Here is a 14,759-nt window from a genome sequence, read left to right on the forward strand (position 1 = left end):
AACATTACCAATAAGAAACAGCTTTGAGGTAAATGTATTGATACCAATTTACATTTAAAAAGTTAAATGGTTCCTGCTATGTTGGAATAACTGTCATTATATGTGGCTTCCTACTACAAATAACTAGAAAATTAGACAAAATAAGTAGAAATTTATACATCCTAGAAATTTTCCTTCTCTCAATAGACGCAAAGTGAGCCCAAGGATTATCTCAGCTTCTTGTTGTAGACATGTTCTGACAACTACCAAGAAAAGGGGAACCCTAAAAGAATATAGCTATTTGCTGACTTAGGAGATAGATAAAGTTTGGGGAGGCCTAGGCAACTAGAATTTGTGAAGTAGTACTGGAGTGGAAGAAGCTATACAGGGAAAGTACTCCAGAAATACAGGGCTCACTGTGAGTCAAAGTGAAATCCCACAAGACCAGCAAAAACCTACCAAGAGGTTTCAAGTCGAATAACTATCAGATTTGACACTGAGCTGCAAGATGACAGACTTCTACTCAGCCACAGGAGACACACAGAAAACACATATAAAGGATATAAAAAGATATATACCATGTAAACTTTAATCATAAGAATGATGGAGTGGTTTTATTAGCATCTGACAAAGCAGGCAAGAAATATTATGAAGGAAAGTCAAGGAATACTACCATTGGTAGAAAGGGACAGACATGTCTTTATCAAAGACAGGCAATGAAAATAAAACTCACTTTTTAAAAAGTCTGGTTTATTTTAAAGACCTTTATATTTATAAGTACTTGTGATAACTTCTTTGGGATAAATTATCAAAACATATGCACAATCTACATGCTATAAACTATAAAATATTGAAGAAACAAGTAACAAAAAAATAATGAGATCTATCAGATTCATGAATTGGAAGTCTCAGTATTCTTAAGATGTTAATTCTCCTAAAATGCTTCCATAGATTGAATACAATTCCAAACAATATCCCAGCAAGGCTTTTTGTAAAAATATTAAAAATCAGCCATTTTTTTTAAATTAAATTGGCTTCTAAAATGTATATAAAAATGTAAGGCATTCAGAATACCCAAGAAAATTCTGAAAAATAACAAGGCTGAGGAATTACTTGAAGACTTGGCATAAAGTTACAATAATCAATACAGTGTGATAATATAGTAAGGGCAGGTATGTGAACAAAAAAAAAGAGAATCCAGAAATCAGCTACTGGTGGTCAAACAGAGTGGGCACTGCAATCATCTTCACCAAGCATTCAAATAAAGGACTATTTCTGCCTTGTTTTAATTCTTACGAAAAAAAGAATAGAGAACCAAAACAAATATGGCAAAATATTAAGATCTGACAAATGAGTGGGAAGCACAAGGTGTTCCTTTTATATATTTTGCAGTACTTTCTATATTCTTGAACTATGGCACAATCATTTTTTTTTTAATTTTTTTTAACATTTATTTATTTTTGAGACAGAGAGAGACAGAGCATGAACGGGGGAGGATCAGAGAGAGAGAGGGAGACACAGAATCTGAAACAGGATCCAGGCTCTGAGCTGTCAGCACAGAGCCTGACGCGGGGCTTGAACTCACGAACTACGAGATCATGACCTGAGCTGAAGTCGGATGCTTAACCGACTGGGCCACCCAGGCGCCCCAAACTATGGCACAATCATTTTTTAAGAAAGAAAACTAAAGTCCACATAGGACACACATAGAGTAGCCAATTCTCTTAAGTTTCTTTTAACTCATGGTACAAAAGTATTCAATAAGTGCCACATCAGTACAGAAAAAACACATAACCTGTAGCTCATACTTCCAGAACAGCCAAATGAAAAGTCAGTTCAGAATTTTATTTTTACTTTTTAACACATTTAAAAAGTAACAAATAATAAATAAATGTAACCATATATAGCTAGAAAGAGAAAGTCAACACATTGGGAATTCAACTACTATGTTTTTTCTTCTTTCTAGAGACGTGACATCATGTTTTCTGGTCAGTAATGTTCACCCACTGTACTGAATAAAAGTAAACAAATGACCAATAAAGCTGTTCTCTATATCCTACTGATACTGAACTGCTTACACCCATGGAAACCATCTTAGTAGATTTTGATAGGAAGAAGGAACTCCTTACCTCAACAGAAAACCTAATGAACTGATTTATACAGAAAGGGTTTTAGCAAACCTTAACTTGCTATAAGAAAAAGATACCTTTTAGCCTACTTTCAGCATAAGTACACATTCATTGGTGTTCACTAAAATAGAAACACCAGGGCACCTGGGTGGCTCAGTCGGTTGGGCATCCAACTTCAGATCAGGTCATGATCTCATGGTTCATGGGTTCAAGCCCCACATCGGGCACTGTGCTGACGGCTCAGAGCTTGGAGCCTGCTTTGGATTCTGTGTCTCCCTCTCTCTCTGCCCTTTCCCCACTCACACTCTGTGTCCCTCTCCCTCAAAAATAAATAAACATTAAAAATAATAATAATAATAAAATAAAATAAAATAAAATAAAATAAAATAAAATAGAAACACCAAGACAGAAAGGATTTTGGCTTTCATAGTACTAACAACTAAAAAGCACACAGCATATTATAATTTGAAATTTAAGTGGGTAATCATGGCAGTTCCAAGATTACATCCACTAGGTAAGCCTGAATGTACATCTTCTTAAAAACATTTTTTCAAAAATGCTTAAAAGAGAATTCAAGAAACAGAGAGACTATATCAGGACTAGCAAAAGATTGTGAAGCAAATATTAAGATAAGAAATTGATTTTCACATGTAGCTTTTGGGTAAAGGACACCTCTCTTAGTTGATTCCTATAGTCAAGACTAATTGTGATAGTAGGAGCTTCAGAAATTTCAAGATGGGCAGCTGGCTTTGAGTAACACCCTGGATAAATACTCCTAGTCAAAAACCCCATTAAGGCTACAGGATTGAAACGTTGATGAATATAAAAAGCTTAGTGTACAAAATGCCTAGTGGGAAATCCAAAAACTGTTGGCCAAAGAGAGTTGGTGACGGTCGGTTTTTCAAATGCTGACACACCTACATGTATGCTGGGGAAGGGGTCCCCAGGTAGAATGCTGGCCTTGGGATTGCTCTACAGGAGCCTGACTCAAAAGCCTCTGAGAGAGGTGTCTACCCCAGAAAAAGTAACAGGATCACCGAATACAAGAGAGTGTTTCAGGAGAAAAAGGTCCCAGGAGGGTCAGATAATTTTCTTTCTGACCCACCAATACTTAACATTAATGAACAGCTGCAGAACAGAGTCAGTCTTTCCAAGATGTTTTCATCTTGGAAACATCATACTAGCATTAGCCTCCTCTAGTCTAGTGAGCTGGCAATCTAGAAAGATTTCATTGTCCAGAGGGGGGCCCTTGGGTCTCAGATTGCTCTGGGAAGCTGGCAAAGAAGATGATTTGCACAACAAACTCACCACTAAACCACTGCTTAAACCCAGTACCCAGCCTTCTCCTTCTGCTCCATAGCCCAGAAACGTTTCTTTAAAAGCCAGAAAACCCATAAACATGAACAGCATGTTGAATATGTCACCAGCCACTTCATCTTTATGGTACTGTAAAGTTGCTGTGCAAGTAAGTCCCCATGTTAAATCCATGAATCTGACTTTTCTACCAAAGAACTGTATTCACTACAAATAGGTGGGTAGGATGGGGCGCCTGGGTGGCTCAGTCGGTCAGGCATCGACTTAACTTTAGGTTATGATCTCATGGCTGGGGAGTTTGAGCCCAGCATCAGGCTCTATGCTGACAGCTCAGAGCCTGGAGTCTGCTTTGGATTCTGTGTCTCCCATCTCTCTGCCACTCCCCCGCTCATACTCACGTGCACTTGCTCTCTCTCTCTCTCAAAAATAAATAAACACTAAAAAAAAAACCAAAAAACAAATACGTGTGCAGGTGAATTTATTGTCTCCCATGTCTTCAAATTCCTGGGAGGGCTTGTTCATAAAATTTTTCTTTAATAGCTGAACTCTTCATCCATGATAATAAAATCCAACCACAGCATCCAATTCTGTATCAGAGGTGGAAGAGAAGGAAAATGCAAAGCTCTCTTTGCCCTTACTCCACCCACCTGTGGGGTGAGCAAACCTGTTGGTCCCCTCCCCGAAACGCAGCCTGGGCCCAGCCTGCACTCAAGCTCTGAAAAGCCCCAATTGCAAAAGGAAGGCCTCATCCCCAAGGCCAACACCAGCTCACAGCCCAGCCAAGTATTTATCACCTGGGCAGGAGGCCCTGGTTTCAGGCTCCTGGGCAGTGGTCATGCACTGGCTGGGCGTCCACGCCCCTCTATTTCTGTAAAAATTCTGAAGTTCTATACTACAGTGATTAAAATATTAAGCTCTTCTCTAAATAAAAACACTTTCAGAACAGTAAATTAAGTAAGAGGAAGAACACTAATCACAGCAAAATACGAATCAAGTACTCCAGTGATAGGTCCTTACAATCTTTATCTTACAAATACACAGAGCTGAATCAAGCACAATCAGAAAAAGAATTTAAGCATAAATAATGATCAGAGTAACATCAAAATCAAAGAGAAATTAGGACTAATACTTACGATAAAAGAAAGGGACAAACTCCACTGTGAGAGAAGCTGGTTTGTATTTCTGTCTGCTCTTTTCCACAGTACTAAGGATTCGTCTATTATTAAAAAGAAGTTAATAACAAATTATAACATGAGCAAGTAGAGATGGCATAATTACAGAAACAATATAAATTTAGTATATTACTTTTTATTTAGGTACTGAAAAATACATCTCTAGGACTGGCATAATCTTGAAAAGGAAGTCTAGCCAATAATTTAAATGCTCGCCAATGAAAGGATTTCTTCTTTTGAATTAAGAAAAATTTTTTTAAATGATTCATGGTGAAACACAGCAGCCAGGTTAAGTCTCTAAACAACTGGAAATAGAAAAAGGAACTAGGCATTTAAGTTTTCCAATCTGTAGGGGCGTCTGGGTGGCTTAGTTGGTTAAGCATCTGACTTCAGCTCAGGTCATGATCTCAGTTCATGGGTTTGAGTCCCATGTCAGGCTCTGTGCTGATAGCTGGAGCTTGGGGCCTGCTTCGGATTCTGTCTTCCTCTCTATCTATGCTCTTCTCCCCGCTCACGCTCTGTGACTCTCTCTCTCAAAAATAAACAGTAAAAAAAAATTTTTTTTAATAAAATTTCCAATCTGTAGGGGCCCCTGGATAGTTCAGTCATTTGAGCGTCTGATTCTTGGTTTGGGCTCAGGTCATGATCTCATGGTTCATGAGTTCGAGCACCATGTCTGGCTCTGTGCTGGCAGTGTGGAGCCTGCTTAGGATCCTCTCTCTACCCCTCCCCTTCTCTCTCTCCCTTTCAAAATAAATAAACTGAAATAAAATAAAATATCCAATCTATAAAAGAACTTGTTCAGCAGTACTGCTAATCTGACATCTAAGGCTGTGGAGGTTATTACCACAGTACAAGCTAAATTCATCAGAAATCAGGCCACGCTTTGCCACTTCCTGAAATTTCATCTGGACACAAAGAATCCATGCCACGGTCTTCTTCCATTTTAAGTATGTAGATCTAATATTGGCTGGGATTAATTTTTATTTTAATGATAATTCCAGTAGTCTTGATGGCTGAAAATTTTCTACAGATTTTGGTGGGCCAACACAAATAGCATGTGCTTTTACCAAGAACATTTCAACACAGGATGAGTCTCTTAGATGGACAATGCAGTGTGGGTTTGGGAGTATAAAGGCTATTGTTACAATGATACATCCAACTGGTAAACTGCTGAAAATTAAAAAAACAAAAATAAAAAAACTTATTTTTTTAGTGCCCTGAAAAAACTCTTAACATTGTTAGAGAAAGACAACAAAAATGAAAAGTTTTTGAAAAACAGCCACAGAGAAATTCCATACATCTAAATATGATCTACTGATAAAGCAATGGATTAAGATGACTTCTTCTTAACAACCATAATTGAGATATTAGAATTACTTTCCTTATATTCAAAGCTAGGAAGAAAAGTCAACTGACCACAGAAAAAGCCAGTAAGACAGGCACAGCTGGACTCAGTAATGGCAGAGTAAAGAGTTCTAAGATCCAGATTTACCAGAAATCATATCAGACACCATCTGCTACTGCACTGCTTTCCAAATCTGTGCCTATTTTCATTGTGGAGAAGGCAGAAGAATTATCACATTTTGTATTTATTTTAATTTTTTTTTTTAATGTTTATTTTTGAGACAGAGACAGCATGAACGGGGTAGGGGCAGAAACAGAAGGATAACACAGAATCCGAAGCAGGCTCCAGGCTCTAATCTGTCAGCACAGAACCCAACATGGGGCTCAAACTCATGAACTGTGAGATCATGACCTGAGCCAAAGTCAGATGCTTAACCAACTAAGCCACCCAGGCACCCCTGTATTTATTTTAAATTCAAACACTATTGGATCTTTCTATTTAAATAATACTATTATTCAGATTTTTTTGTATACCTTTAAGACAACACAAATATTACTAGAGTTTCAAATTAAAAATTTAGCCATGCCTTTAAAAAAAACTCAGTAATGTGATAGAAAAATTAATTTTAAAAGGATGATTTACCTTTCAGTTAGGTTTTTCCATGAGATTATTTACATTTTGCCTATTTATTATAAATTATGGTATGAACTAATAGACTGGATATATCCTATCCAAATATCCTATCCAGATAGAGAGAGGGAAGATGGCGGCATAGGAGGACGCTGGGCTCACCGCGCGTCCTGCTGATCACTTAGATTCCACCTACACCTGCCTAAATAACCCAGAAAACCGCCGGAGGATTAGCAGAACGGAGTCTCCGGAGCCAAGCGCAGACGAGAGGCCCACGGATGAGGGTAGGAAGGGCGGTGAGGCGGTGCGCGCTCCACCGACTGGTGGGAGGGAGCTGGGGAGGAGGGGCGGCTCGCGTGCCAAGCAGAGCCCCCGAGTCTGGCTGGCAAAAGAGGAAGGGCCAGACGGACTGTGTTCCCACAGCAAGCGCGTCTTAGCGTCTGTGAGGTCATACGCTAACAGCTCTGCTCAGAAAGCGGGAAGGCTGGAGGACAAAGGGAGGGAGAGCTGCTCAGCCCCCAGGCGACAGAGCTCAGTTTGGTGGGGAACAAAGGCGCTCACCAGCGCCGTCTCCCCCGCCCATCCCCCAGCCAAAATCCCAAAGGGAACCAGTTCCTGCCAGGGAACTTGCTCGCTCCCCGCAAATACCCAACTCTGTGCTTCTGCGGAGCCAAACCTCCGGCAGCGGATCTGACTCCCTCCGCTGCCACAGGGCCCCTCCTGAAGTGGATCACCTAAGGAGAAGCGAGCTAAGCCTGCCCCCCCTGCCCCCCTGCACCTTGCCTACCCACCCCAGCTAATACGCCAGATCCCCAGCACCACAAGCCTGGCAGTGTGCAAGTAGCCCAGATGGGCCATGCCACCCCACAGTGAATCCCGCCCCTAGGAGAGGGGAAGAGAAGGCACACGCCAGTCTGACTGTGGCCCCTGCGGTGGGCTGGGGGCAGACATCAGGTCAGACTGCAGCCCCGCCCACCAACTCCAGTTATACACCACAGCACAGGGGAAGTGCCCTGCAGGTCCCCACCACTCCAGGGACTATCCAAAATGACCGAACAGAAGAATTCCCCTCAGAAGAATCTCCAGGAAATAACAACAGCTAATGAACTGATCAAAAAGGATTTAAATAATATAACAGAAAGTGAATTTAGAATAATAGTCATAAAATTAATTGCTGGGCTTGAAAACAGTATAGAGGACAGCAGAGAATCTCTTGCTACAGAGATCAAGGGACTAAGGAACAGTCACGAGGAGCTGAAAAGCGCTTTAAACGAAATGCAAAACAAAATGGAAACAACAACAGCTCGGATTGAAGAGGCAGAGGAGAGAATAGGTGAACTAGAAGATAAAGTTATGGAAAAAGAGGAAGCTGAGAGAAAGAGAGATAAAAAAATCCAGGAGTATGAGGGGAAAATTAGAGAACTAAGCGATGCACTAAAAAGAAATAATATACGCATAATTGGTATCCCAGAGGAGGAAGAGAGAGGGAGAGGTGCTGAAGGGGTACTTGAAGAAATAATAGCTGAGAACTTCCCTGACCTGGGGAAGGACAAAGGCATTGAAATCCAAGAGGCACAGAGAACTCCCTTCAGACGTAACTTGAATCGATCTTCTGCACGACATATCATAGTGAAACTGGCAAAATACAAGGATAAAGAGAAAATTCTGAAAGCAGCAAGGGATAAACGTGCCCTCACATATAAAGGGAGACCTATAAGACTCGTGACTGATCTCTCTTTTGAAACTTGGCAGGCCAGAAAGGCTTGGCACGATATCTTCAGTGTGCTAAACAGAAAAAATATGCAGCCGAGAATCCTTTATCCAGCAAGTCTGTCATTTGGAATAGAAGGAGAGATAAAGGTCTTCCCAAACAAACAAAAACTGAAGGAATTTGTCACCACTAAACCAGCCCTACAAGAGATCCTAAGGGGGATCCTGTGAGACAAAGTACCAGAGACATCACTACAAGCATAAAACATACAGACATCACAATGACTCTAAACCCGTATCTTTCTATAATAACACTGAATGTAAATGGATTAAATGTGCCAACCAAAAGACATAGGGTATCAGAATGGATAAAAAAACAAGACCCATCTATTTGCTGTCTACAAGAGACTCATTTTAGATCTGAGGACACCTTTAGATTGAGAGTGAGGGGATGGAGAACTATTTATCATGCTACTGGAAGCCAAAAGAAAGCTGGAGTAGCCATACTTATATCAGACAAACTAGACTTTAAATTAAAGCCTGTAGCAAGAGATGAAGAAGGGCATTATATAATAATTACAGGGTCTATCCATCAGGAAGAGCTAACAATTATAAATGTCTTTGCGCTGAATACCGGAGCCCCCAAATATATAAAACAATTACTCATAAACATAAGCAACCTTATTGATAAGAATGTGGTCATTGCAGGGACTTTAAAACCCCAGTTACAGAAATGGATAGATCATCTAGACACACAGTCAATAAAGAAACAAGGGCCCTGAATGATACATTGGATCAGATGGATTTGACAGATATATTTAGAACTCTGCATCCCAAAGCAACAGAATATACTTTCTTCTCGAGTGCACATGGAACATTCTCCAAGATAGATCATATACTGGGTCACAAAACAGCCCTTCATAAGTTTACAAGAATTGAAATTATACCATGCATACTTTCAGACCACAATGCTATAAAGCTTGAAATCAACCACAGGAAAAAGTCTGGAAAACCTCCAAAAGCATGGAGGTTAAAGAACACCCTACTAACGAATGAGTGGGTCAATCAGGCAATTAGAGAAGAAATTAAAAAATATATGGAAACAAACGAAAATGAAAATACAACAATCCAAACGCTTTGGGACGCAGCGAAGGCAGTCCTGAGAGGAAAATACATTGGAATCCAGGCCTATCTCAAGAAACAAGAAAAATCCCAAATACAAAATCTAACAGCACACCTAAAGGAAATAGAAGCCGAACAGCAAAGGCAGCCTAAACCCACCAGAAGAAGAGAAATAATAAAGATCAGAGCAGAAATAAACAATATAGAGTCTAAAAAAACGGTAGAGCAGATCAAGGAAACCAAGAGTTGGTTTTTTGAAAAAATAAACAAAATTGACAAACCTCTAGCCAGGCTTCTCAAAAAGAAAAGGGAGATGACCCAAATAGATAAAATCATGAATGAAAATGGAATTATTACAACCAATCCCTCAGAGATACAAACAATTATCAGGGAATACTATGAAAAATTATATGCCAACAAATTGGACAACCTGGAAGAAATGGACAAATTCCTAAACACCCACACTCTTCCAAAACTCAATCAGGAGGAAATAGAAAGCTTGAACAGACCCATAACCAGAGAAGAAATTGAATCGGTTATCAAAAGTCTCCCAACAAATAAGAGTCCAGGACTAGATGGCTTCCCAGGGGAGTTCTACCAGACGTTTAAAGCAGAGATAATACCTATCCTTCTCAAGCTATTCCAAGAAATAGAAAGGGAAGGAAAACTTCCCGACTCATTCTATGAAGCCAGTATTACTTTGATTCCTAAACCAGACAGAGACCCAGTAAAAAAAGAGAACTACAGGCCAATATCCCTGATGAATATGGATGCAAAAATTCTCAATAAGATACTAGCAAATCGAATTCAATGGCATATAAAAAGAATTATTCACCATGATCAAGTGGGATTCATTCCTGGGATGCAGGGCTGGTTCAACATTCGCAAATCAATCAACGTGATACATCACATTAACAAAAAAAAAGAGAAGAACCATATGATCCTGTCAATCGATGCAGAAAAGGCCTTTGACAAAATCCAGCACCCTTTCTTAATAAAAACCCTTGAGAAAGTCGGGATAGAAGGAACATACTTAAAGATCATAAAAGCCATTTATGAAAAGCCCACAGCTAACATCATCCTCAACGGGGAAAAACTGAGAGCTTTTTCCCTGAGATCAGGAACACGATAGGGATGCCCACTCTCACCGCTGTTGTTTAACATAGTGCTGGAAGTTCTAGCATCAGCAATCAGACAACAAAAGGAAATCAAAGGCATCAAAATTGGCAAAGATGAAGTCAAGCTTTCGCTTTTTGCAGATGACATGATATTATACATGCAAAATCCGATAGACTCCACCAAAAGTCTGCTAGAACTGATACATGAATTCAGCAAAGTTGCAGGATACAAAATCAATGTACAGAAATCAGTTGCATTCTTATACACTAAAAATGAAGCAACAGAAAGACAAATAAAGAAACTGATCCCATTCACAATTGCACCCAGAAGCATAAAATACCTAGGAATAAATCTAACCAAAGATGTAAAAGATCTGTATGCTGAAAACTACAGAAAGCTTATGAAGGTAATTGAAGAAGATTTAAAGAAATGGAAAGACATTCCCTGCTCATGGATTGGAAGAATAAATATTGTCAAAATGTCAATACTACCCAAAGCTATCTACACATTCAATGCAATCCCAATCAAAATTGCACCAGCATTCTTCTCTAAACTAGAACAAGCAATCCTAAAATTCATATGGAACCACAAAAGGCCCCGAATAGCCAAAGTAATTTTGAAGAAGAAGACCAAAGCAGGAGGCATCACAATCCCAGACTTTAGCCTCTACTACAAAGCTGTCATCATCAAGACAACATGGTATTGGCACAAAAACAGACACATAGACCAATGGAATAGAATAGAAACCCCAGAACTAGACCCACAAACGTATGGCCAACTCATCTTTGACAAAGCAGGAAAGAACATCCAATGGAAAAAAGACAGTCTCTTTAACAAATGGTGCTGGGAGAACTGGACAGCAACATGCAGAAGGTTGAAACTAGACCACTTTCTCACACCATTCACAAAAATAAACTCAAAATGGATAAAGGACCTGAATGTGAGACAGGAAACCATCAAAACCCTAGAGGAGAAAGCAGGAAAAGACCTCTCTGACCTCAGCCGTAGCAATCTCTTACTCGACACATCCCCAAAGGCAAGGGAATTAAAAGCAAAAGTGAATTACTGGGACCTTATGAAGATAAAAAGCTTCTGCACAGCAAAGGAAACAACCAACAAAACTAAAAGGCAACCAACGGAATGGGAAAAGATATTTGCAAATGACATATCGGACAAAGGGCTAGTATCCAAAATCTATAAAGAGCTCACCAAACTCCACACCCGAAAAACAAATAACCCAGTGAAGAAATGGGCAGAAAACATGAATAGACACTTCTCTAAAGAAGACATCCGGATGGCCAACAGGCACATGAAAAGATGTTCAACGTCGCTCCTTATCAGGGAAATACAAATCAAAACCACACTCAGATATCACCTCACGCCAGTCAGAGTGGGCAAAATGAACAAATCAGGACACTATAGATGCTGGAGAGGATGTGGAGAAACGGGAACCCTCTTGCACTGTTGGTGGGAATGTAAATTGGTGCAGCCGCTCTGGAAAGCAGTGTGGAGGTTCCTCAGAAAATTAAAAATAGACCTACCCTATGACCCAGCAATAGCACTGCTAGGAATTTACCCAAGGGATACAGGAGTACTGATGCATAGGGGCACTTGTACCCCAATGTTTATAGCAGCACTCTCAACAATAGCCAAATGATGGAAAGAGCCTAAATGTCCATCAACTGATGAATGGATAAAGAAATTGTGGTTTATATACACAATGGAATACTACGTGGCAATGAGAAAAAATGAAATATGGCCCTTTGTAGCAACGTGGATGGAACTGGAGAGTGTGATGCTAAGTGAAATAAGCCATACAGAGAAAGACAGATACCATATGGTTTCACTCTTATGTGGATCCTGAGAAACGTAACAGAAGCCCATGGGGGAGGGGAAGGAAAAAAAAAAAAAAAAGAGGTTAGAGTTAGAGTGGGAGAGAGCCAAAGCATAAGAGACTGTTAAAAACTGAGAACAAACTGAGGGTTGATGGGGAGTGGGAGGGAGGGGAGGGTGGGTGATGGGTATTGAGGAGGGCACCTTTTGGGATAAGCACTGGGTGTTGTATGGAAACCAATTTGACAATAAATTTCATATATTAAAAAAATAAATAAATAAAATGCGGAGAGGCATAAAAAAAAAAACCCAAAAATAAATTATAACTGTCTTTTCAACTAAGGAAATAAAAAAAACCCCAAAAAAACAAATATCCTATCCAACTACTATGCTACAAACAATAAAAGCTGTCACTTTAGTAACACAATAAAAATATACTCCCACAATTTGTGATTCATGACTCATTCTAAAGGCGCTGTATTAAATGTAACTATGAACATACAGTTCCCATTATTGTTGTAGCAAAATTTAATATGCTAACATAAATAAAAGGGATGAAAACCGTTATACATAACAAAAACATTAGAGCATGAGTAGTCTGCACTACATGTTTTCAATAGGATAAGACAGAAGAACTAAAAATGAACTTAGTCTTGTACCATTTTTAGAACACAGCCTATTTGTTTCATCATTATCTGATATTTGGGTCAAGCATCTAGCACTTAGGACATGCTAATACATACCAATCTTCTGAGGACTGCAAAACGAGTTTGCATCTTAGTTTTTTAAGTTCATGTTCTTTGATCAATTATTTTGTGCTTCTTTTTTGTGCTGCCATCATGCCTAGGACATAACTATCTTTCTTAATCTTTAAACTTTTAATCTGGAAATAAATTCAAGCTCTCGCAAAATTTGCAAGAATAAAAATAGTACAAAGAACTTCAAATATCTCTTACTCAGGTTCACTGTTAAAATTTTATCCCAAATGCTTTATCATTTGCTTACTCTCTCCCCATATATACAGTGCACATGTATTTATATATACATATATTCACACATGTAACATTTTTCAGAGCATTTAAAAGGAAATTATGTACATTCTGGCATTTCTAAATACTTAAGTGAATACTTGCTAAGAAAAGGGATAGTGTCTTACACAATAACACAGTATAATTATAAATTTCTATACATGTAACATAATACATTTACCTACCATTCATAATTCAGTTTTGTCAAATGACCAAAGAATATCCTTAATAGCATTTTCTCCCCCTCTTAGTATAGCTTCCTATCCAGATATTACATTTAGCTGTCATGGCTTTTTTCCCTCCTTTAACCTAAAACATTTATGATATTTTTAAAGAATGCTGTCCCACACTCCCTCCTTTTATTCATTAAAATGTTCTTCATTTTGGGTTTCCTTAATGTTTCCATTCAATTAGATTCAGATTATGCATTCTTGGTTGGAATACTATAAAAGCAATAACGTGTCCTTGGAGCACCACAGTTGGAGGCCCAGATATCCATGTGCTTCTCACTGATGTTAATTTTGATAATCCAGTCAATGTACTATCCAGTACTGTACAAAATAATTACTAATTTTTCTTTTGCAATGAAGAAGTAATCTTTGGCGAAGCATTTTAAAACCATGCAAAAATCATGCTGCTTACCAAAACTTCCCTAGATTTAGCATCCTGATCCATATCTTCCCTTATAATTTGTGTAAAATGCTGATTTTTTTCCCAACCCCTTATACATTTACTAATTGGCACTTGGCCTTCTACTATAAACAAGTGTCCTCCCTTCTCCCTTTATCTATCTATCTTTCTATCTATCTATCCATCCATCCATCCATCCATCCACCCTACTTATCATCTACTTATCATCTATTACTGGTATGGACTCATTAATTCCTTTTTTTCTGAATGGTTTATAATTCTTTTTTTGTTTTTTTTTAATTTGAGGGGGTGGGGGGGGCAGGGAGAGGGGTAGAGGGAGAGAGAGAACCATACACAGGCTCCACACTCAGCAGGGAAAGCAATATAGGGCTCCATCTCCCAACCATAAGATAATGACCTGAGCTAAAATCAAGAGTCAGTCGCTTACCAAGTGAGCCACCCAGGTGGCTCACCCAATTCTTTTTTTTTTTTTTTTTTTTTTTTTTTAGTAGTAAACTAACTCAACTACACCCAATGTGGAGCTCAAACTCACAACCCAGGGATCAACAATCACAGGCTCTACCAATTCAGTCAGTTTATAAGTCTTTTCAACAATTAATTATTTTCATGTATCCATTGTCTTAGATTTGGCCAGTAGGAGTCCCAGGGCATAACTAAATCTAATTAACTTGTTTTTATCTTTGGGCAGGTAATGAGTCCTACTAAACTTACACTGGGCACAAAG

At 39.0% G+C, this 14,759-nt stretch overlaps 1 protein-coding gene across 3 annotated transcripts in view; it reads right to left on the reverse strand.

The window, feature by feature from the left end:
* NBEAL1 (neurobeachin like 1) overlaps positions 1 to 14,759 on the reverse strand; it is a 176,095-nt gene that overhangs the window by 128,458 nt on the left and 32,878 nt on the right. For all 3 annotated transcript variants that reach the window (XM_053906042.1, XM_053906037.1, XM_019446321.2), the window contains one exon: positions 4,556 to 4,638. In XM_053906042.1, the coding sequence (XP_053762017.1) occupies positions 4,556 to 4,638 (83 nt within the window). The remainder of the gene's footprint in view (positions 1 to 4,555; positions 4,639 to 14,759) is intronic.

This window comes from Panthera pardus, unplaced genomic scaffold (assembly GCF_024362965.1).
Source record: "Panthera pardus isolate Hobbes unplaced genomic scaffold, ASM2436296v1 HiC_scaffold_10, whole genome shotgun sequence".
Classification (NCBI taxonomy): Eukaryota; Metazoa; Chordata; class Mammalia; order Carnivora; family Felidae; genus Panthera; species Panthera pardus.